At 45.5% G+C, this 24,038-nt stretch overlaps 1 protein-coding gene across 3 annotated transcripts in view; it reads left to right on the top strand.

The window, feature by feature from the left end:
- The window catches only part of RBBP6 (RB binding protein 6, ubiquitin ligase), a 30,239-nt gene extending 15,314 nt beyond the window's left edge, over positions 1-14,925 (top strand). Inside the window, exons 5-17 of one of the 3 annotated variants that reach the window (XM_079952738.1) lie at positions 1,503-1,591; positions 1,719-1,815; positions 2,392-2,531; positions 3,157-3,329; positions 4,304-4,407; positions 4,725-5,044; positions 6,077-6,176; positions 6,258-6,336; positions 6,426-6,483; positions 8,170-8,535; positions 8,895-8,996; positions 10,024-11,772; positions 13,191-14,925. In XM_079952738.1, coding sequence (XP_079808864.1) covers positions 1,503-1,591; positions 1,719-1,815; positions 2,392-2,531; positions 3,157-3,329; positions 4,304-4,407; positions 4,725-5,044; positions 6,077-6,176; positions 6,258-6,336; positions 6,426-6,483; positions 8,170-8,535; positions 8,895-8,996; positions 10,024-11,772; positions 13,191-14,736 — 4,923 coding nt within the window. In that variant the 3' untranslated portion in view covers positions 14,737-14,925. The remainder of the gene's footprint in view (positions 1-1,502; positions 1,592-1,718; positions 1,816-2,391; positions 2,532-3,156; positions 3,330-4,303; positions 4,408-4,724; positions 5,045-6,076; positions 6,177-6,257; positions 6,337-6,425; positions 6,484-8,169; positions 8,536-8,894; positions 8,997-10,023; positions 11,773-13,190) is intronic. The other 2 variants (XM_079952740.1, XM_079952739.1) reach the window with 2 other exon arrangements.
- Positions 14,926-24,038: the final 9,113 nt, after the last annotated feature.

Genomic DNA, 24,038 nt, shown 5'->3' with positions numbered 1-24,038 from the left:
GTGTTCCCTTTGTGAATAAAGACTGAAGTTATGTGTTTCCAAGAAAAACTTTATCTAGTAAAGTTGGGAAACTCTGAAGTGCACTTGCAAATACAAAATTTAAGTCAAGCAAGGTAGCTTTAGTTTGGTTTCCATTAGTGCTGTCCTTAAATTTGTCCTCAGTTCTGTAAGCTCATGTCAAGTTCTATTTTTATTGAGGTGTGAAAAAATGTCCAAGAGGTATACAAGTTACAGAGAACTTAAGTATTTCTGACTATTTTGTAATATAAAGTAGTTGAAAACTGTTACTTGCTTTAAAACCTCTTCAATGCACAGAGTCTTTGCATAGAGGAAATGTGTTTAACAGTTTTCTGTTTTATTCCTATTATGTATTAAATGCCATATTTGAATTTTGGTCTATTCCTACTAATGTTTTGTGCTATTGGATGTGTTCTGTAAAACTGTTTGGGTTCAAACAAATTAGCTCAGTATTTGTAAAATAGTCTTATGTAAATGTGAACAATTTAATAGTTGTTAATCTGGAATGTTAAGAAAAAATATGTATTTTAATCAACTGTTTAATAAAATGTTGAAACTAGCTGGTTGCTTTTGTGGATGAATGTATAAAGTATGTGTGGCTGATCTGAATGTTAAGTGATTGAATATCTGAACAGTTAGTAAACCAGTCCCTTAGACCCTGCTTGTATCTGTTTATAGAGTGTAATGAACCATCCTAACAGGTACCAAGTTTCTGGAAACATTAGCTCAATAAGGGAGCCTCACATTTAGGGCTTGCACCTTAAGGGTAGTGTCATCTTGAAAGTTGTGTTTCCAAAACATTTTGTGCTGTCTTTAATTCCAGTTGGGGGAAATTATTTTGTCTGAATATTTTTGTGCGTTGGTGCGATACAGTTTTTTGGATACATTCTGTTGCACTCAGGCATTTTCCTTTTAAAGACATCTGAAAGGGAATAACAAGCCCATTTCCCAAGTTTTTAAAGGTGGTCTAGCTGGGCTTCTGAACCCTCAGTTTTCAGGATGACATTGTCCTTTTAAATATTTTAAGCATAAATAATGCATAGCATTATATAGCAAATTGAGGCAGTAGTGAACAGCATCACTTTACAAAAGGAAACAGCTCAATGCCTTTTATCTTGTAAGTATTACAGAAGGCATCTTTCAGAACACTTAACTCCAGACCATTTAAATTTATCACAGCAAACTGGAGCAGTTACACAAGCCATTACATAAGATACAAACTGCACCTAAGGTTTAGTTAGAATGCCCCAGCAGAGTTTTTTATCTTTTCATTTTAGGTTAGCAAGTACACAAACATCATGTAACGGCATAAGGACTCCCTGGAACATCTTCAAGACAATCTGATATTAAAGAGCTGTTTTTGAGGCAACTTTCAGTTAGCTTTGTGCTGCTCTTTACAGGATTGGATGAGTGGTGTTTGTCTTTGACTGGATGGACTTAAATGTGTTTCTAATGTGTGTGTCAAATGATTACCTATTGAACAGACCGCCAATCTGGCTGAAGCCAATGCTTCCGAAGAAGATAAAATTAAAGCTATGATGTCACAGTCTGGCCACGAATATGATCCAATCAAGTAAGTCTTCAGCATGCCACAAACCAAATTTTTAAAAAGCTAACTTTGGAAAAATTTACAGATTTACTATCTTCTTAATTAAAGCAAAACAGCAAAGAAACACACTTCTCTTCTTACACCTTTTTAGTTACATGAAGAAACCCCTGGGTCCGCCTCCGCCAACATACACTTGCTTTCGTTGCGGAAAAGCTGGCCATTACATAAAGAACTGCCCGACCAATGGGGTAAGGGACTGTGAAATGGAAGTTTTGATTAGTGTTAACTTGTTTATCTTTATTTTTATAGACCTCCATTAAACCTGTAGCAAGAAAATTAAAGTTTTATTCCTTGGTTTATTGTATATGGGGGAGTGTAATATCCTGCTAAGTCCTTCTTTCTCTCCACTTTCAGATTGTGTCTGTCTCTTCAATGATCCATTTGGTAGTGCCACCTTGTATTTGTATCACTTTTGACTCCAGTAATGCAAGATCAGTGGGGTTGAGGGAGGGCTACCTGTCATGGATTATTATTGCGGGGCACTGCTCACTATGAAAAGTAGTTTCTTAATGATAGCTTACAGTAAACATTCTAAGAGCAGTAGACAATTTTGTTCAATTCTTTCATGCTTCAAATGAGATGTGACTGACTTAAATAGCATCCTTGGTGAAGCTGCAAAGTTCATGTCATGTGCCTGAACAATGTTGTTTCAACACAAGCCAAGAAGCTTAGTTAAATTTGGGCAGGGGTTCTGTTTGGAGAAGCTGTTGAATCTTTCTCTTATAGCTTAGAGAGATCTTTTGTGTTTTTTACCCCTTCGATAGGACAAAAACTTCGAGTCTGTTCCCAGGATTAAAAAGAGCACAGGAATTCCCCGAAGTTTCATGATGGAGGTGCAGGACCCTAATACCAAGGGTGCCATGCTCACAAACACAGGGAAATATGCCATCCCAACTATTGATGCGTAAGTATGCAGGTCTTTAGAACCTTTAGAACAGAAATGTTGTCTCTAACGTTCAATATTCCTAGCTAGAGCTTTGCAACTAGGGAATCTTATTTATTGTAAGCAGGATATTTGTAAAAAAACAAAAACAAAATAAAAATGTCATAATAAGAAATAATTGTGAATGTTTGTGACAGTTCATTTATGGCATCAGACAATGTCTTCAGCACCAGACAAAAACATTGCTTTTCAAAAACACCTCCAGAAACACCTGGTTTTACCATTTTGCTGCTGTAGTAGAGGGAAAGCCTCCTGTTTATTGATTTCTCATGCAACTATTCTCTTTGATAATTCTGGTTTGATTCTGTCCTCCAGTGTTTTGGTTTGAAATTGTAAACTGCTTGAGTTCATTGAATATAAGGCAGGATGTTGTTAGAATATAGTATTTATTTGACTAGGCCTGTGACTTGGGTCAAATCCACACCATAAACATTACTTCTATCCACAAACTGTAGCTTGGTAAGAGTGCTGGGAATTGTAGTGTTGAGTTCTTTGGGCAGAAAGGTGGGACACAAGTGGAATAAATAATAATAAATATTAAACACATATATCTAATGCTTAACATCATGTATGTCTGTGTTTTCAGTGCTGCTTATGCTATAGGAAAGAAAGAGAAGCCCCCTTTCCTGCCAGAGGAGCCATCGTCTTCCTCAGAAGAAGATGACCCTATTCCAGATGAGCTTTTGTGTCTGATTTGCAAAGATATAATGACTGATGCTGTGGTCATTCCCTGCTGTGGAAACAGCTACTGTGATGAATGTGAGTTCCATAAACTGGCTTGTGTGTCTGAATGTGATGGGAGAAGAGCAAGGCTGATTGGGTTTTCCCACCTCTAGTGTTACCTGAGAAGGAGAATAGAAGGGTTGCTTTTACTTTAAAGTGTTGGGTACTTACTTGCACCTGGACTGCTTCATTACTTTTTTTAAGAGGCAGGAACTGGACTGGGGTTTTTAAACCAAAATTTTTACTCTTCCTTTGACCCACAGAATCCTACTTTTTCCTTAAGTTCATTGGTGTTTTGGGTATATGATACACTCTAAGATATCAAAAGCCCATTCCACAGTAACTCAAAAGTGGCTTTTTTAGTGTAGTTGCACCTGTTCTATGGAACAACATCCCTCTTGAGATAAAACAAGAGCTGGCTATCTGCACTCTTTTGAAACAGTTGAAGACATTTTTGGTCTGCAAGGCTCTGCCATGGGTGCTTATTTTGTGTGGTTTTCAATTTCATCCAGTATTATTTTCTGTAGATTATAGCTGTTTTGTACATCATCTTGATGTACAAAAGAAGGCAATTAATAATAATATTCATAATAAAAAAGCTGAAACTGTTGTCTTGCTTAAATTCTGACCTGGAATGCTTTATAAAGCAAGGACATTCCTTTTCAGGCATTGGAGTTTCCCTCTGCACCTCCATGCCTCTAGAAGGACAACCACCCACCCCCTTCTGGAGCAGCGGCTTTTCAGGAGGCATATGGGACTGCAGTGGGTGTACATCTTTGGGACATGCCCTTTGGATCCCAAAGTTGCTACTAGATTTCTGTACTGATCTACTATTTTGTGGCCTTTGCAATGTCCTTTTAGTTACAGCACATCCACATTTAGAAGTCTTCTGGCATTTGTTGTTGTTTGCAGTCTTAGTAGCTGTGCTAGTACATGTGTACCATTGAGCAGAGTGTGAAGATTTATATAACCGTTACACATTTCACATGGCATTGAAAAATCATTCACAGGTATCAGAACATCGCTGCTAGAATCGGAGGAACATACCTGCCCAAATTGTCATCAGACAGATGTTTCTCCTGATGCGTTAATTGCCAACAAATTTTTACGCCAGGTAACTTGAGATCTATCTGTATCCAGTTCTGCATGCCTGAGTGTACATCTCTTTCCCCCTTATTCTTACTGTTCCACTGTGTTGGCCCAGATGAGAAGGGGTGGGAGTTAAGCTGATTTGGTCCCTCTGTGACCTGCCACCCAAGAAATTGACCCACATGCTTTGTCCCTTCCTGCAGTAAAGGTATCCACAGCAAGATCTGATTTTTTATGACCTCACCAGGCCTGATACCAAGTAGCACAGATGTTTTAATGCAATCTTAGGGAAGCTTTGCTATGCTTAATCATTTCTCTTGACTGGTGATTTTTCTTCTCTAGGCTGTAAATAACTTCAAAAACGAAACTGGCTACACAAAAAGACTTCGCAAACAGGCCCAGCCACCTAGACCGGTAGTTCAGCGGAATGTGCCTTCATTACAAAGGCCAACAGGTTCCAGGCAGCAGGATCCCCTCATAATTCCAGCCACTTCAGCTCCTCTTCATACACCTGCATCCCTCACCTTGTCATCAGCTCCTGGCCAATCAGTATCTTCAGCAGCCACGTTGTCAGTCAGCCATTCTGCCACCACATCTGCTAGTGAGGTCTCTGCACCAATGTCCCTGGCAATTCATGCTGACAAGCCAGAAGGACCTTTCCGGTAGGTCGATTTGTAGAAAGAGGCCACTAGATTGACAGCTTGGCTTCGCTTTTATACTGTCCTGGGCTCTGGTGGTGTTGTGTCTAACCATTTGTATGCCTATCTCCCTGGAAGGATTGACTGCCAGTTCTTGAGTGTGTTTGTATGTCTTAGTAACTTTTCTAAGGCTGGCAGTGAGTTTTCAAGTTACATGGGGTTCTTAGAAATCAAATCCAAAGTAAGGTATTTCAAGCCCAATGCTTGCTTTTGGCCTGTTAAAATTGAGTGTTCTTATGGGAGGGAAATGATGCTTATATGTTTTAATGAGTTACTACATTGTTTTGAATTTCATGCAGTCTCCAGGGATTGATTGATATTGCTATGCTTGTATCACATTTTGCCTTTTAAGATTTTAAGTTTGAAATCTTAAAAGACAAAGTGAGCTAGGTGAAGCTGTGAGAATATCCTAGTGAATTTCAAGAATTTCTCCTTTGGGTGCTGCAAGCATCCAAGAAAGCAATAATCACACTTTATCTGTATTATTTGATTAAATTTCAAACTACAATGTTCTCATCGGCCGTCAGCTCAATTCAGATAGTCCTCAAGAGCCATGCTATAAATTGCCAATTTGGATATCACAGCAAACTGATTAACTTTAAACAGGAAATGGAGAATGGGAGGCAGGGCAGGAGGGACCTGGTGAATCCATAGCATGTCAATTCTCCTGAAACCATGGCTTGGAAGGTTCTCCGGAGCCTATCCACACCACATGAGGCAGATTAACATCTCATTGAAAAACTTAGTCATAGCACAGTTCCTTTCTGATATATGCACCTCATCTGTTTAACCACAAAACACTTTCTTCATAGAGAGGTTCTCCCAACCATTTAATTATGTGTGTTGATTTGTTTTGCCTGCCCTTCCCCACCTTTTTAAAGTATTGTGAATATGACTACCTCCAGGGTCTGCAGAATGACTTTGTAGCACCCAGTCTCTCATTTTCAGTCTCTTGCCTAGTAGTTCCTAACCTTGAATTTGCCTCTTTCACTGCAGTGAGGGCGATGGTATTGGACCAGCTGCTGCTATAGTGACTGCCTCAGAACACTCAAAGCCACCTTCCACACTGTCAATTAATACTGTGATGGAGGAGAAGGTAAGCTTTGTTTTGGAACTAAACTTGTTTGCACATTTTAGCAGCATCACAGTCTAATTCTGTTCCTCTTCCTTTCTGCAGGGCTATCAGGTTCCTGTGCTTGGGCAGCCAGCTTTGCCAGGACAGCTGGGCTGTCATGGGCATTCAATACCCACCATGGGTAAGTGGTACAACTTTGCTCTTGGCTATTTTTTGCAATAGGCCTGCCATCTACATTTAATAAGCAACTTCTTCCCCTTTTCAACATAGGTCAACCGATGAGAACTAATCCTGTTCGCTCTGCAGGCAATAGGTCAGGCTGGGAGCCGTAAGTATACCTCCAAAACATATTTTTTGTATCTTAGGTAGTAAGTTTAGAACATGATAAGCATATTAAACAGCTTGATATGCATAGAGAGGCTTTTTTAAAAGTTGCTGGTTAAAGGATCTAGTTTGGTATTGAGCAACACTCTAACCTCACTCCATTTTTTAAAGTGTCAAACTGTTATCGGGATCCGGGGACACCTTTAAAGTCCTAGATTAGAAATAAATATGATTGATTTCAAAATAACTCCAGTTTATTATAAAAAATAATGTTTATCGATACTGCATTCCAGAAAAATAGAGCTGTATCCAACGAAGACATTGCATGATTGAAACAACTTCTGCTTGTGCAGTGGACCTTCTCCTCCTGCTGCAGCCCAACCCCCGAATCTACTCTGGGGGTTCCCCAATACCCTATGGCAGGTTTGGGAAAAGATGTTGGGGGCGCTTGTGAGGAGGAGAGAGAGAGGGAAGTTCCGTTTCACAAGTGGAAGTTATTCAACTCAACACAATACAGTACAATACAAACTCTTATCTAGTCCAAAAGCTATTGGGGATACATTGAACCCCACAATGTCTATTCAAATTGCTCATTGAGCTATCGGTAAGCCCTAGAGGAGAAAACAGAAGAGATGCATAAATGAAATACTGAACTTTTAACAGAAGAGAAGATAAACTAGAACCCAAGCAAGGCCTAGTAGGTTTTTTCTTACAAATGATAAATCAGTGTTGAAAGCCAGCTTCGAGGAGAATTAACTGCTTAAGAGAAGATTCATTCCTGTGATTTAGTGGACCCCTGCAATACTTTGTTCTGGGGCTTTGTACACACAGGAATGTGCAGAAAAACTGGACAGAAGATGTACTCCAGTGCGCTGAACACTAAAGTTATTTTACCTATCCTGTTTTGATAAGTTGCTGGGGATAGAATAGGCCCCAGTTAGTGAGTGGTTTCACTTTCCCATTCATTTCAACAGGGTAAATCAGCCTCTGACAACTTTGTAAATTAACAATTTTAAAAATAATTGAAAGGAGGCAGGGAGCAAAATGAGATGTTACAGGACAACTGACTCCATAATTGCTGAGGACTATGTGGAGTAGGTTTGCAAAACATTTTACAGCATATTTGCAGCAGTTGCTGGTACCAACATCAACATCATTAGCTGCCATTGGGCTAAAATAGGTAGTTTTTAGCACAGGGTGAGGGCCGGGGTTTCAAATTGCCAGGCAGCAGAATTTAGATTGCTTGAAAGCACCCTCAAGTTTTTGAATTGCAAGCCATAGGCAGAGGGTAGAGAAATCCAAACCCTGACAGGTCTGTATTAGACATACTGTGCTAGGTATCCTTTTTTAACATCTACAAAATGCCAGTGTACAAAAGAAATGCAGTTGTGATGGGGATGCTGGATGGCAGGCATTTAAAACAGCAGCAGTAGCAGATTAACTATAATGTTCATGAAAGGCTTGGAGGAGGAAAACTGTGGTAAGTGTTCTGTGTGACAGGGAGGGCTCTTGGGAGGATCTCTTGAACTGGAAGTGCTGAGGGGGAGCAAAAGAACAGTTTAGACTGGGTAGGCTGTAAGACTGAGGATGGGCAGTTACTGCAGAGGGGTGCTATCCATTTCACATTTCTCTCTTGAGAACAAGGGGCAAGTGTAACACTCAGTGACAACGTGTTTTTGGGTTTCTTTAGAAGTTCAAACCGAGGACGCCCGCATAGTGACCGTACACAAAGGACTCAGGCCCCAACACTGCCAGCATCAACACCAGTCTTTGTGCCCGTGCCTCCTCCTCCCCTGTATCCTCCTCCTCCCCATGCACTTCCTCTTCCACCGGGGGTACCTCCACCACAGTTTCCTCCTCAGTTTCCACCTGGTCAGCCTCCACCTGCTGGGTACACTGTCCCCCCTCCGGGATACCCCCCAGCTCCAGCAAACATATCAACACCTTGGGTACCAACACCAGTACCAACGGCTCATTCAAATGCCATCCCAACGACACAAGCACCTCCTCTCTCTAGGGAGGAGTTTTACAGAGAACAGCGGAGACTTAAAGAGGAGTAAGTATTTGGCTCTGAATGAAGTTCCGTTATATTTCATTCTTCTGTTTCCGTAGAATATCAGACTGCAAAACTATGCTAAAAATGCGTCTGCCGTAAGCAAAAATGACATATAACGTGAGATTTCAAATGTTGGTTTTCACCAATAAAAATAATCCTTCAGATCTCAAACCCAGAAAACTGTAATTCTAACAAAATGCCATGAAGCATCTCTTGGAAACCTGCGTTGCTTTTTGCTTTGTTGTAGCATGTTCACATCTCAGTTGCATGCAGAGTCCTTTTTTGAGTGGTGTGGTTCTCTTAATGCCGCCTTTAACATTGCCCAATGACCTGACATCACGATCTCTCACTTTTGACAGGGAAAAGAAAAAGTCAAAGCTTGATGAGTTTACAAATGATTTTGCTAAGGAACTGATGGAATATAAAAAAATCCAGAAGGAACGCAGGCGCTCTTATTCCCGGTAATTGTTTTTATTGTGCCTGTATAGATGAGCCGGAACAAAATCCCCCGTTCTTTTCACCTTGCAGATTCCCCTATTCAGTCCCTGGCATCATATCTAGTTTTTGGGTCTTATGTAGTACAGAGATGTAGTGCCAATGGTACTGGGCAAGGTGGGCTAAAAGTCAGACATAGCATGGCTTATTACAGGTACAGAGAACCTCTGGCCCTCCAGATAATGCTGAAGTACATCTCCCATCAGCCCCTCAGCAAGCATAACCAGTGGCCAGGGATGATGGGTGTTGTAGTTCAGCAATATCTGGAGGGCCAACGGTTCCCCAAACCTGGCTTACTATGTTCATAGGCATTTTTCCTATGAAGACTAATGCAGGATACAGATTTGCATCTGTTGCCCTACATTTCAACTTTGATGCTAACTGCAGGCAATGTTATACAACTTCTTTCCCCCAATATTCAGAGGAACAACATGCTCTGAATTTGCTAAGGCTTTGAAAGAAATATTGTTTTGGATTTTTAAGGGTTAAATAGTTCCTGGGCTATTTTGAGAATGCACACAAAATGTCCAGTAGTAGCTTTCTGTGAAAGTAAACTCTGAAATAAAGGCTAATGATTGTCTGCAGACCAAATAATTTCTGAATACTCTGTTAGCTAGTCACATAGTGCATGAAAATGTTTCCCAAAGAGGAGCTGTCACCATCAGCTGGTGAATTGCTTCTTAAATATTGGGTGTACAAAAGCAATTTGTGATAACTTATTTGGTGCAGAGTGAGGAGCTATTCTTCATTGACAGTAGTGATAATAATAAAGCTGTAAAAGTCCCACTGAGCTTGAATGAGTTGTTAGGGGTGCCCAGAAGAGCTCTGTGCATTGTCTCCTTCTAGGTATCTGCAGTGACTGCTTCATAACAGATTCTGTGACAAAAAAGGGAATGCTCTTCACTGTGGTTGTGCCACATAATTTGTACAAAAGTGAAGAGGCTACAGTTACACATCTTTCCTTCCCCCACCCCCTTTGCTTTGTTTCTTAAGGTCCAAATCACCATACAGTGCATCTTCATACTCAAGAAGTTCCTATACGTACTCCAAGTCCCGATCTGGCTCATCCCGTTCTCGATCCTATTCTCGGTCATTCAGCCGTTCCCATTCCCGCTCCTACTCACGATCTCCTCCATACCCACGGAGGGGCAGGGGGAAGAGTCGGAACTACCGTTCCAGGTCAAGATCCCACGGCTATCACCGCTCAAGATCCAGGTCACCCCCCTACAGAAGGTATCATTCTCGATCGAGGTCTCCAGTTTACAGAGGCCAGTCCCCAAACAAGCGCCCTGTTCAGCAGGCAGAAGGGGAAAGGGAATACTTCGGCCGATACCGAGAAATTCCACCTTACGACATGAAAGCGTACTATGGCAGATCCGTGGATATGAGAGACCCATTTGAGAAAGAGAGATTCCGGGAGTGGGAGACCTACCGGGAGTGGTACGAGAAATACTACAAGGGCTACACAGCTGGAGCCCAGCCCAGGCCTTTGCTTAACAGGGAGAACTTCTCCCCAGAGCGCTTTGGTCCTCCTGGCCCTAGGCGAGAGAATTCCCCATACGTTCGGGGCCGTAGAGACGATTACCCTGGAGGGCTGGGCCATCGGAATCGGAATGTAGGTACTGGCTATTCTGAGAAGCTTCCAAGTAGAGAAGGCCATGGCATGAAAGAGGTGGCCAAACTGAAAGACAAGGAGGTTGAGATCCCACCAGGAGACGGGAAGGGAAACAAACACAAAAAGCACCGCAAGAGAAGGAAGGGGGACGAGGGCGAAGGCTTCCCCAATGCTGACCTGTTGGAAGGCTCGCGGAAGCCACGGGATCCTGCCCCTGGGGAAGAGGGCAGCAAGCCTGACCCACTCTTCATGCTCCCAAGCAGGGATGATGCTACTCCTGTCCGAGATGAGCCAATGGAAGCAGATTCCGTTGCCTACAAACCCACTTCTGACAAGGAAAGGAAAGAGAAGCCAAAGGCAAAAGCCGAGAAGACAAAGCGAAAAGCAGAAGGCCCTGCCACTACCAAGAAAGAGGTGCAAGTGAAGCCAGCTAAAGCACCCCAAGAGAAAGTGGAGGCAGATCGTGAAAAATCCCCCCGGGCAGAACCTCCTGCGAAAAAAGCCAAGGAGGAGTTGCCAAAGGCTGATCCTATTAAGTCAGTGTCCTCTCAGAAAGATGAGAAGGCACTTGGTACGCCACGCAAGGTTCATCTCCGAAGCTCAAAAGAGCATCCAGAAACCAGATCAACCAAGGAGGAGAAGGCCAAGAAAGATCCCTCCAAGGAAGTCAAGCAGGAGAAGCAATCGAGTAAGGAGGAGAAGTCAAAGAAACCTGTGGACAAGAACAAGCCTGTGGATGCAAAGCCAGAGAAAAGGAAAAGGAAAGCCGAGGAAAAAGGAGACAAAGATCACGAAGCACCGTCATTAAAAATGTCCAAACCTGACATTGTAGAGTCGAAACCGTTGCCAAAGGGGAAAACTGAGCCAGAGGGTGAAAAAGCAGAGAGGACCCCTGAAAAGGACAAAGTTGTTCTGCCAGTTGCTCCTGCAAAAAAGATTAAGCTGAACCGAGAAACTGGCAAGAAGATTGCCAGTGTTGAAAATGTCCCCCCAGTGAAGGAGGCTCCAGCCGAGAAGCCTGAGCCACCCCCCAGCAGCAAAGGGAAACAAGAGAAGGCGAAAGGGAAGCTGAGGAGGAAAGCCGCAGCTGCCGATGGATCTGGTCTGACGCTGGTTGATTATACCAGGTACCTACTGATTAAAACTTAAAAATTAATTTCACTTCCTGTCCATGTCATGTTGAGTACTGCCTCCTTTCTTAGGCTTTGATTTGGCCTCTCTTAAACCCATGTGGGAGTAGAAGATAAGTAGCTGACATTGGCTGGTCTGGATCTTTCGTCCTATGGACAAGGCAGATCAATCCCTCTGATATAGATCAGTTGCCCTCCAGTCCCAAGCAGTCCAGATTGAGTCATGGCCTTTTAATTTCCCTTTTAGCATGAGGTTTTTTACGAAGCAATTTGCCCACCTTTCCTTGATGCAGATCTGGGCTGTGTCGGTTATTTTGTGCCTGTGGCTAGGTAAAGTGCACTTGCCATTAGCCCTTGGTAGCCCATTGGAAATCTCACTTCAGCATTTTCCATTGAGGGAAAGGAATCACTGCCTGATGTGGCTTACTCTGTAAGTGTGGCTTACTCTGATGTGTGCTACTCTGTGATCTGTGGGTGAGGGGGCCTTTCAGAGTTCCTCAGTTGCCCTGGAGGCCCATCCCCCCCCCCCCCGTCGTCATACCCACCTGTCACTTAATATCATTTGATGTCAGGTGTGCAAAGTGCCCTCATCACAGGGGGGGAAATAGCCTAATCGGCTGTGTCAGGCAATTATTATTTTCCCTTGGTGGAAAATGCTAAAATAAGACCTGCAAGGGGTCACCCAGGCTTGATGGGAAGGCTACATCTGGATTTGGATCCACTCAGGAGCTCCTGATTGAAGTTCCCAAGCAGACCTGATGTCTGCTGAAAGCAGTACAGTTTTATATTCCATGCCAAATGCAAAGAAACAATTGGGAGCCTCTGCAAGAACCACTTGCATTTGGCACTGTTTCAGTTTGGCACTGAGTGCCCACTATACTACTTTTGGCCAGGGTAGATGCACTCCAGTAGATCTGATCTGGCAGCACGGCTTGGATTCCTTGCCGCATTTTAATGACATTGAATGCATGGCACGCTCGCAAAAGAACAATCCCACCTGCCAAGCGTGGCCTGCAGAAGGTTTGCCATAGCTGAATCCAGCCCACTGTGTCAATGAGGTTCCCTACGCCTTTTGTTGTCAAACAGAAATCTCTTGAGTCACGACAGCCCCTCTCTAAAGTGTAGGCTGTGAAGAATTAAGGCTTGGTTACTAAGTTTAGTTTTCTGTAGTGGGAAAATGCACATGTTGCCTGGAAAGGGGGGATGGGACTCTGGTCCCCTACGTTCCTGAGGGGAAAAATAAACCCCAGGCCAGTTTCTTGATGCAAGGGCTGTTTTCTATGTGAAAATAAAATAGTAAAGTGGGGCTTTTAGCCCTGCAAAAAAATGAATATCCCCACAATCTAAATTTGGAATTAAATTATGCTGCATTGATGTTTTCCTTAATAGGCTGTCTTTGGTTTTTCCTTCCTTAGCACCAGCTCTGCTGGAGGAAGCCCTGTGAGAAAGTCAGAAGATAAGCTGGACATGAAGCGAACTGTCATCAAGACCATGGAAGAGTACAACAATGACATAACAGCCCCTGCCGAAGATGTCATCATCATGATCCAAGTTCCTCAGTCCAAGTGGGATAAAGACGATTTTGACTCTGAGGAGGAAGAAGAGGAGGAGGACGTTAAATCTGTGCAAGTCCCCTCTGCAGCTGGGAAGCCCTTGAGTGTCATCAAGAATGTCAGTACAAAGCCATCCAACTCCCTCAAACACAGTGAAAAGGATCCTGAAAGTTCACAGCCTGAGTCCAAAAACTCCAAAACAGTGTTATTGTCCAATGAGAAAGGGAAACTCAAAGAGAGGGATCACACTGCATCTGACAAAGACTCTTCTGAGAAAAGGAAGAGTGGCACTCAACAGGAGAAGGAGCGCTCCGAACGCAGTGCTGAACAAGGCAATGCAAAGAACTGCTCTTCTAACTCTTCCAAAGAGGCCAGGTCTTCAGATAAACATGAAGCTGCTCATGGGTCCTCTGGGAAGGATTTCACTCCTAACTGGGACAAAAAGTCAGACTATGACAGCAGCAGTAGCAGAGACTATTCTGGTTCCAAGCGAAGAGAGGAAAGGAGCGACCTGGCACGGAAAAAGGTCTCTCCTCCTCGCAGCCGTGATTCTGCCACCTCTGGACAAAAAAACAAGGCCAGGGATGAGCGAACGGAGCAGCCCAAAAAGGAAGCTGGGGACTCAAAGCGAGGCAGTTACAGCCCTCCGAGGGACCGGAGGCCAAATGACCACAAAGCTGCATATGACTCCAGGCGTTCTGCAGAACAACACAAGTCCCAGGAGAGAAGTTCGGGCAAGGAAAGAGAGAAACGCCCGTCCTCTGAGACTACCTGGAGCAACAAGGAGAGGGTGGCAGGTGGGAACAAGTCCTTGCACCGGCGCTGCTCACCAGAGGCAAGAGAGCCAGGGACAACGGTGCCGAATGACAAGGGCACCACCAAGCCAAAGCCTCTGCCCAGCCACTCTGCCCGCCTCTCATCTGACCCAACGAGGGAGACCGACGAGGCAGCTTTCGTCCCAGACTACAATGAGAGCGACAGCGACAGCAACGTCTCTACAAAGCAAGAGGACTCCCCTGGAAGAGCCACCCGGGAGGGGAAGGATAAGGTCCCTGAGAACAGTAAGCCCAAGGAAGGAGCGGTGGGGGCAGCAGTCTTAGCCCCCCCAGTTGGCGGGAGCCAGAGCCAGAGCAGCCCCAGCATCAGCCGCAGCCAGAGCCCTTCTGAGAGCCAAGGCCGGAGCCGCAGCAGCAGCGCCAGCTCGGCCAACAGCCAGGACAGCAAGAAGAAGCGGAAGAAGAAGGACAAGAAGAAGCACAAGAAGCACAAAAAGCATAAGAAGCACAAGAAGCACGGTGGGACAGAGTCGGAGGCAGAGCGGAGCCAAAAACACAAACACAAGAAGAAGAAGTCGAAGAAGAACAAGGAGAAAGGAGACGACCAAAAAGCTAAGGCGGCCCCCCTCTAGGGCGGAGGGCAGGGCAGGGGGTGAACCGACCTACAGAGGGACTGAGTCGCCTGTGTGAAATTTTGTTATAATGTAAACAAACGAGAGCCTTGTAAATAATGCCATGACGGGCCCTGTGCTGCACTTACACAATTGCTGCTTGATTTGATTTTTACATCAGAGCTTTATAAAGTGAACATTTTGTACAGACTTGTGAGTTGTGACCATGTGATATGGGGGAGGGAGGTGGGTTTTTTATTTAATTTTATTTTTATTTGGGGGGGGGCTCTTTTAACCACCATTAAAATAGTTTGGGTGGTGTTTACTGTACTGTGAAAAAATTCACACTTAATTTTTTTTTTTTTTAATTGCCTGTCAGGAAAAAGAAAAGGGCTGATACCGGTTCTAAAATATCAGCCAGAGGACTTGTGGAATGCATTACAGCCCTGTTCTGTTACTTTTGGATTACAATAAAAAAAAATTCATTAAACTTTATAATCAATGTGTTAGATTTGCAGCACCAGCTTTAATCAGGCAAGGAAGGGAAGGTGACCCTCACCTCCCCAATGAGCTCTACCCTTCATGAGAAATTGTCTGTCTCCGACAGAACCTATTGGTTTAACACAGAGAATGTTAAACTGGAGGGTGGGTGGCTAGGAAGCTCTGTGAGCATTAATCTTTGAAGGCAGTCAAGTTCGCTCTTCCATGTAGAGTACTTGGACTAGTAAATGCATCATCCTAGGAGGCTGCGTGCTTAAAGCAGCACTCCTCGAGCCTGTGGTGGTGGGCTCCCTTTGGGGACCTGAACACAATGTGTGACCCCCTTGCCATTGGACCCATATTGGTCCACATTTTGATGCATAGTGAGGATGATGGTTGGGGTAAACTGGTTTAAATAGAAGCTTGGCTTTCCAACCTGGCTGATTCAGGGTTACATGACAGCCAGCAATAATTGCCTCAGGCAGGATTCCAGACTGCCACAGGGCCCTTTAGCTTGGTGAGTAACAACCCAAACCCTATGCTCTGCTAAGCAGCCAGAGCAGGTGGCTGGGGCTCGTTCTGTGCAGCTAGCCAGCATTGGCTCCTGCCAGCAATTTGGGAGATTCATTTTAGCCTTTCATTGTCGGCTCTGTCAGACTTAAGATTTTTGGACGGGAAATTGTTTTTTTTTGAAATTGGCATGTTTTATTGCCTCAAAAGGTTAAACACCAAGTAAGGAGTTCCTGTTTATAATAAGAAAAAAATGTATCCTGCAGCATTAAATTACAATGCTAGATTTCTAATGCCTCAAAATTTCAGGTAAAATCATGGAATGGTGCTGTCAGTTGAAATTTTCTCTGACACTTTGGAGAGTGGGTGCTGCATTGCTCCTGCTCTCCTCAGTGGGCCAAAGAAGGTCCTAATATTCCTCCATGGTGTTAGAGCAAGCAGACAAAAAGGTACAACCCTAACTTAGCTGCTTCACACTAATACTTGGCTGTGATTCCCTCCATTTTCCTAGCACTACACATGGTTGCAAAGTGGTCATTGGGAGTTTCCACAAGAAGTATTAAACAAAAGAGGAGCTTGCTGGATCAGGCCAATGGCCCATCCAGTCCAGCACCCTATTCTCACAGTGGCTAACCAGTTGCCTCTGTGGGAAGCCCACAAGCAAGACCTGAGTGCAACACCTCTTTCCCCAATTGCATTTTCTAGCACCTGCTATTACTGCCTCTAATAGTGTAGGTAGCACAGACCCCTTGTGACTTGTAGCCATTGATAGCCTTCTTCTCTGTGAATATGTCTAGATCACCTTTAAAGCCACTGAGGTTGGTGGCCATCACTAGTTCTTACGGGAGCAAATTGTCATAGATAGACACTGTTCTGTGAAAGGCTGTTCAAATATGGACTCTAGCACTTCTGCCGCAGGTGATCTAGATATAATTCACAAAGGAGAATACGGCTATCAATGGTTACAAGGGGTGTGTGCTACCTCCACTATTGGAGGCAGTAATGAGCACAGAATAGAGGTGAAACACTTCCTTTTTTTGATACGTACGCTGTGATCCTGTTACTGCAGCCTCAGCTATCATTAACATTTCTGAAAGACTTTTCACATGTACCGCTCCCAAGTCAGGACTCCCTCATCCAACTTACAGTTGTGACTTTGGTGCCGAAACACAAGGCTACCTTTCATCTCTGGAATTTCATCTCAGTTTCAGCACAGCTTTCCAACCTTCCAAGTTCATTTTCATCCTTGATTTTGTCTTTGGTGGTTCCCCTCACAACTTTGTGTCATTTGCAGATTTGATGAGCTCCCGTATGCCTTTGCCACCACAAATTCATAAATACATTTACCAGCTCGGGACCTAGGCCAGAGCCTCGTGGTGTTCCAGATGAGACAGCTCTCCAGGTGGATGTAAGCCATTAATGGGTACTCTGGTGCTGTTGTTCAACCAGCTGCAGATCCACCTAACAGTAGCATCATCCTGCCCATACTTTAACCATTGGTCAAAAATATTATCATGAGAAAATTTATCATATGCTGTTTTGCAACCAAGTTATACTGTCTACCACATTTCCATGAACTAAGTTAGTAGCTGAGATAAAATTGATTTGGCATGTTTTGTCCTTCAGATAGACCCTCACTGGTTTAGTAATAAAACTTCATTTCCCACATTTTGAAGGGGCAGGTATACGTTTTTTTCTCCCATATCAGTTTTGTCCTAACAGTCAGGTTATGTTTGAACCTGGGTATATGAAATTCGGGGTTCCACTCACATTTCAACACCACCATGAGCAATTCAACCAAGACTGTTGGAGAAGCCCAATAATGCTTCAGAACATACTGTTAAAGTTGGTTGCTTATAGATATTCACTTAAGTGGGGCTTCTTAAAAGTGGCATCCCATTATGCTGAGGACTACAACCTTCTTCAACAACAACTCTCTGGTTCAGTGTTTTGGATTTGGTTCCTCCCTATCTGAGATGCTCAGCATGTTAACAGTTTTTCATTTAGCTGAGCCTTTTAATTTCCCCATTAAGGGATCTCTGCATGCTGCCTTGATTAAGAAGAGGGAAATTGCCATTTATAGACTACCATTTATGTTGACTTTAAAACTTGGGTATTTTGCGCAGTACTGGAGAACTGCATCTCTCTCAAACTGACGGTCCTTAGAATCATGGAACAATGCCTCCTCTGACCACTTCAAGGGCCACCACATTCTCAATATGGCAAGAAGAGATCCATTGGAAGCAAGAATTGGACTTCCCTGCAGACAGAGTGTTGGGTGGGCTGGAGAGGAGCTGGCTTATTCAGACAGGCTCCCCCATGTACAGGAAGGCAAAGAAGAGGCTGCTTAGTAGGTGTGAGTTTACAGGTTCATCTCTTCCCCTTGCCCCAACTTTCTAATTACACAGGGTACTTGGCTATTCCTCTGTAGTTAATGATGGGAAATGGGCCTTCTTTGGGGAACCCAAACTGCTTAGGCAGTGAAAATGTATAGTACTTGATAGCTGTGGTTGCAAGAATCTCTGCTGTGACAGAGCTACACATAGACAATTGTTAACTTTACAGCTCATAAGCTTATCTGTATTATTGCAATGGGCCTATAAACACACAAAACTTCTCAAATACTCAGAATACACAGAATTTCCAGATTTCTGTGCTAAAATAATTACTGCTCCAGATGTTTTAGACTACAGCTCAGTCCTGCCCTGGGTCATCTCACAACACCACAATATCCATTGTAACCAAGGAACTAAACATCAGAAAAACAGCAGCACAGAAGTCAGGACACCAGACACTGAAAGAAAGTTGGCCTGGGTGAACAGCGGTCAGCCTTCCCCAGCCAGGCACCCTCCAGATGGGAGAGGGTTGGTTGTATATTGCCTCCTGTGAATACCACTGAGGAAGCTCCCTTACACTTGAGTCAGATGGTTGGTACATCCAGCTCGTTACTGTCTACACAGACTGGCAGCAGCTCTCTTAAGGTTTCAGAGAGGGGACTTTCCCACCCACACCTGGGGATGCCAAGGAATTGATCCGGGACCTTCTGCACACAAAGCAGGTGTTCATCATTGAGCTGAGATCCTAGTCCTAGTGGTTTTGAACAAAGGTCTGATTTAAACAGGAACACAGCATTGGCCCATCTAGCTCATTACTGTCCACACTGACAAGTGGTGGCTGTCCAGGTTTTCAGGCAGGGACATTCCCTGCCCTATCTGCAGATGCCACCAGCAGGGATCCAACCTGGGGCTGTCTGTGTGTAAAGTGGATTCTCTGCCACTCTGGCCTCTGGTTTTCCTGCAGCCAATCTCCGCTTTCTTCGGATTTCCTTGTGCTCCACCACTCAAGGGCATTCCCTGTGTAGCAACCAACCTGGCAGTTTTCCAGTGCCACCCGCCCGCCCGCCCTTCTTCTGGCCTGCTCATTTCCAGAGAGACAGAGCAGCTCATCTTGGCTGATTGCAGTGCCAGGTTCCTCTCTGTTCTTGTGGATGCTGCGTGCCACTTCCCAGGCTCCGGGGAGCCGGTGGCACCTCGCCCAGATGGCATTTCTCTGTGTCTTGAGGAGGTAGCAGAGCGCCAAGGAAGCTGCCTGCCACTGGCATCCTCCGCAAGGGACAAAGCTTGAGCAAGTTGCCTCCCAGGAAAAGAGGGAGGGAAGGCACTTCATGTGCCAAGGTGCCATCTGGAGCATCTCCTTGGCCTACATGAATGCCTCCGTGCCTGGCACCAGCCGTGGATCCCTTTGTGCTGCAGAGAGCCAGTGGGGGGGTGCAGCCTGAGACTTCACCGGCATCATTTGTCAGCCTGCCTCTCCTTGTGCTGGCAGAGCAGGTAGGAAGCAAGCCCACCCCTTTTCTCCCCCTTAATTGGGGGCGCAGGCCGCCCTCAGCCATTGTGCACCAATTCTGGCTCACTTAATGGTATTGGTTGCATTTGTATCCCACCTTTTTCTACAAAGAGCTCAAGGTGGCATAGATAGTTCTCCCCCCCAAAAAAAAAAAATTCATTTAATCCCCACAACAACCCTGTGAGGTAGGTTAGGCTAAGAGGGAAGGACTGGCCCAAGGATGCCCAGTGAGCTTCTTGGCTGAGTGGGGATATGAACCCTGGTCTCCCAGGTCCTAGACCAGGGGTCCCCAAATTAAGGCCCGTGGGCCAAATAAGGCTCGAGGGACTCATTTATCCGGCCCGCGGCGACCCCCACCACCCGCTGCTGCTGCCCACTCTTACCGGTGCTGCGCTGTGCGGCTGCCCACTTCCGGGTTGGAGGAGCACCAGAAATAGCTTATGTGCATGTGCAAGCATTATTTGTGCATGCGCAAGCATTATTTCCGGTGCACATCCGGGTCGGAGGAGGCCCGTGCACATGTGCACAAGCTATTTCCGGTGCTCCTTTGACCCGGAAGTGTGCCGGAAATAGCGTGTGCGCACGTGCTCCCCCGCTCCCCCCCCCCCCTCCGGCCTGCCACGCGATCGGCACTGGAGACACCAGTCTGAGGCGTGGTAAGTTTGCTGACCCCTGTCCTAGACCAACACTCCTCCCCACTACACCACACTGGCTCTCAAAAAGCTCAAGGCCTATGAAAATCTGAGTGTTTGCATTCATTCCTTCATTCATACATCCATTACATTTCATAGAATCATAGGATTGTAGCGTTGAGAGGGATGCAAAGGGCCATCTAGTCTAACCCCCTGCAATGCAGAAATCACTCCTTTTTGCTCCAGTGAGCACAAGGGTCGCCTCCCCCTTCAGTGAATCTTCACAACAACCCTATGAGGTAGGTGACGCTGAGAGGCAGTGACTGGCTCAAGGTTGTCCAGTGAGCTTCATGACCAAGTGGGGATTTGAACCCTGGTCTCTCCAAGGCCCTAGTCCAACACTCTAACTCAGGCATCCTCAAACTTGGCCCGCCAGCTGTTTTGGGACTACAATTCCCATCATCCCTGAGCACTGGTCCTGTTAGCTAGGGATGATGGGAGTTGTAGTTCCAAAACATCTGGAGGGCTGAGTTTGGGGGTGCCTGCTCTAACCGATACACCACATTGGTGGTCAACTCTAGGCTGTCACAAGGATTTGTTACCCTTATCTGTTGGGTGGCCACCCTAGGTGGTCCCTGACCCCAAGAGGATTCGGTGCCTTGACTGGGAATGCAGGTCTTGCACCAAGAATCACCTCCTGGCTAACCCTCCCTCTGCTGCTTTTGGGCCTCTGGTTTCTGCCTGCAATGCAGCTCCTATTGATTATTCCCTTAGGCTATTCTGGCTGTTCTCCAGCCAATCTGCTCAGCTGCTCTTGGACCCAGTTCAGTCTTGCCAGTCTGAGATTGCTCATCTCCTGTCTTGACTTGATTTGGCCCTAGGCTACGGTGCTGATGTGGGAAAGATTCCAGGACCCAATACCGCAAGTCCATCCCAATTCAGGCTTCTGGCTCCCATTCCCACCAGCCCACTGTTTCAGAGCCATGTGTGTTCTGTGATTCTGCATAGTAGTCTGGGATGAAGAGTAACATGCTTGGATCCTGATAAATTCAGCACTTAATTCCTTCCCCGCCAGCAAATTGCTAGTGCATATGACTGCCAAGTAGGTCCAGATGAAAACGCAGAAGCTGATGAAATCTATCCAATTTGGTTTCTCTCATTTTCCAGTCTCAAATTCAGTTCTGCATATCAGTGTGTGGTTTTTTTTAAAAAAAATAATGTCATTTTAAAAATTCATCAGCTTTTTAGTGTGAATTTCTCCTAATATGCATGATAGTCTATGAAACTGCCTGATATAATGGCTTTTGTGTGTTAGCTTCACTAATACAGTCGTAACTTGATTGCCGAACACCCTGGAACTCGGACATTTTGGCTCCCAAATGCCACAAACCTGAAAGTGATTGTTCTGGTTTGCAAACGTTCTTTTGGAACCTGAACGTCCGACGGGGCTTCCTGCAGCCAATCAGAAGCCGCGATTTGGTTTTCAAAAGTTTTGGAAGTCAAACGGACTTCTGGAATGGATTCTGTTCAACTTGCAAGGTACGACTGTATATGCATATTTATGCACACATAACCCCAGTATACACATTTATGAGTACCTTACTGGGCTGGAGAACTGCATTGCAAAATTCAGAGAAGTACAAATTTCAAAAGGTGGTTGTGTTTTGGATGACATGCTGTTTTGGGAAGTGTAAATTGGGTAGGTTTGCCTTTAAGTGCAAACTGAAGTTAATAGCTCCCCTTTCCCTACTTGCCCATCCCAAGTAGCAATACCCTTGCTTCATTTCATTATCAAGATCTTTCTTTCTTTCTTTCTTTCTTTCTTTCTTTCTTTCTTTCTTTCTTTCTTATGTTTGGGATGTTGCACTACTACTAGCTCCCTATTTCTTAAAGTTGCACAGTTCCATCTTCTGGGGGGAGTGGGAATAGATCAGGATTTAGCCTCAATCAGCGTTGGGGGCTCAGGCAGGGGGTGGAACCAGGTTTCTCCCAACCATCTCTTTGTTCTCGTCTTTAAGAAACACTCTCAAGCACTGTGGATCTCCACAGCCATCTCTAATATGCACGGCTTTAAGATTTTAAGTCTTTTTAATTGGGAACTGAGGTGGTAGCGCTGTTCAGCCTTGTTGGAGATGGCTGTGAGTTGCCTCTCGTAATTAGTCATTAAGACGAGCTGCCGGTGCACCTTGAGATGCAGGACAGGGAAGCCTGGCGGTGGTTATGAGTTATGCTTCCCCCCGGTCTCCTTTGTGACAGATTCCAGCTTGAGAGAGCCACAACCCTGCAGACTGACGGCAGAGGCGTCAGATTTGCGATTAACAAAGGAGGCTATTCAAATGGAGTTGGCACTGGTCCAGGTTGCGGTTTATGAGAAATCGAAGGCGCGGGTATTAAATATTCATAGGCAGGTTCATTGGCATTTAGCTGGCTTTCTTCCTCTTCTTTTTCCTCGCAACCCCCCCCTCCCCCGCTCGCCTGCCCACCCCCTCAGGAACAATTGCTTAATTGCAAAGGTTAAATGAAAGCTTCTGCAATGAATTCATTCACTGAGACGTTAAAATCCAGGCACATTGGGGGGGGGGTTTGGGGGGTGTTGCCATGTGACTATTGACCTTGATCACATGACAGCCCAGACTGGTGCTAAAGGCAGCATGTGACCCTAAGAAGCTATGTGAGCTTTTTTAAAAAAAATAAATACAAAAATATCAGGAATTCTGTCCTTCCTCCCTTCACCTGCTGTTGTAATAGTTCATTTCCTCCCCAGTTCTGAGTCCCTGGAAAGACCACCTGGGCATAGTAAATCCTGCCTGCCCAGCTCCCTCCCTGCGCCATGAGACTCCTGCCCCCCCTCCCTCTCCCTGCGTGTTACACCGCCCTGTTTGGTAAGTTAACAGATACTTTGAGCAATTAATTTGCGCAGCATTTCCCAGAGTAACTCATTAGCATGCACACTGCACAGCCGGCGTGGAGGCTGCCTGACAATGCCTGGTGCGCCAGCGCCACTGCAGAGGGTGCCTTGTTCCGTGTGCTTTGCCTGCGGGCTGCCGTTGTATCTCCAGCTCGGGGGTGGCGGCGGGGGAAGGGGGCTTCCTGGGAATGCCTTTTTCTGTTCACCCGCTGGTTTGAGAAATGCTCTCTGCAGCCCCAATGTCTGAATTGGTGCAAGCAGCGGGGCTATCGCCCAGTGCTTGGCACCTTGTTGTGCTTGGAGAGTCTGAGCCTGTCGAGAGAATTTTGGAGGGTGGCCAGCCAGGAACCCTGGTTTGCACCCAAAGGGTGGTTGTTCATCCAAGTAGCGGCTTCTGAAGCTGGTGGCGAATTGTTCCGGTTGCAGGCGGGGAGATAATTTCCCTTTCCCTCTGCCCAAAGTGGGATGTCACTTTCCAAGACGCTTCAGTGTCAAAGCTTAAGGTAAAGGTAAAGGTACCCCTGCCCGTTCGGGCCAGTCTTGACAGACTCTAGGGTTGTGCGCTCATCTCACTCTAAAGGCCGGGAGCCAGCGCTGTCCGCAGACACTTCCGGGTCACGTGGCCAGTGTGACAAGCTGCATCTGGCGAACCAGCGCAGCACACGGAACGCCGTTTACCTTCCCGCTGATAAGCGGTCCCTATTTATCTACTTGCACCCAGGGGTGCTTTTGAACTGCTAGGTTGGCAGGCGCTGGGACAGAACGACGGGAGCGCACCCCGCTGCGGGGATTTGAACCGCCGACCATGCGATCGGCAAGTCCTAGGCGCTGAGGTTTTACCCACAGCGCCACCCGCGTCCCAGTGTCAAAGCTTGCCAGTACCCAAAAAGCAAGCTGGCATCCCGGCACTCAGTCTTTTGTGATGTTCAGGGATGGCTCCACTTGCT

The sequence above is a fragment of the Podarcis cretensis genome (assembly GCF_951804945.1).
Source record: "Podarcis cretensis genome assembly, chromosome: 14".
Classification (NCBI taxonomy): domain Eukaryota; kingdom Metazoa; phylum Chordata; class Lepidosauria; order Squamata; family Lacertidae; genus Podarcis; species Podarcis cretensis.
The sequence above is the reverse complement of the archived record's forward strand: the minus strand, read 5'-3'. Positions and strand labels throughout refer to the sequence as shown.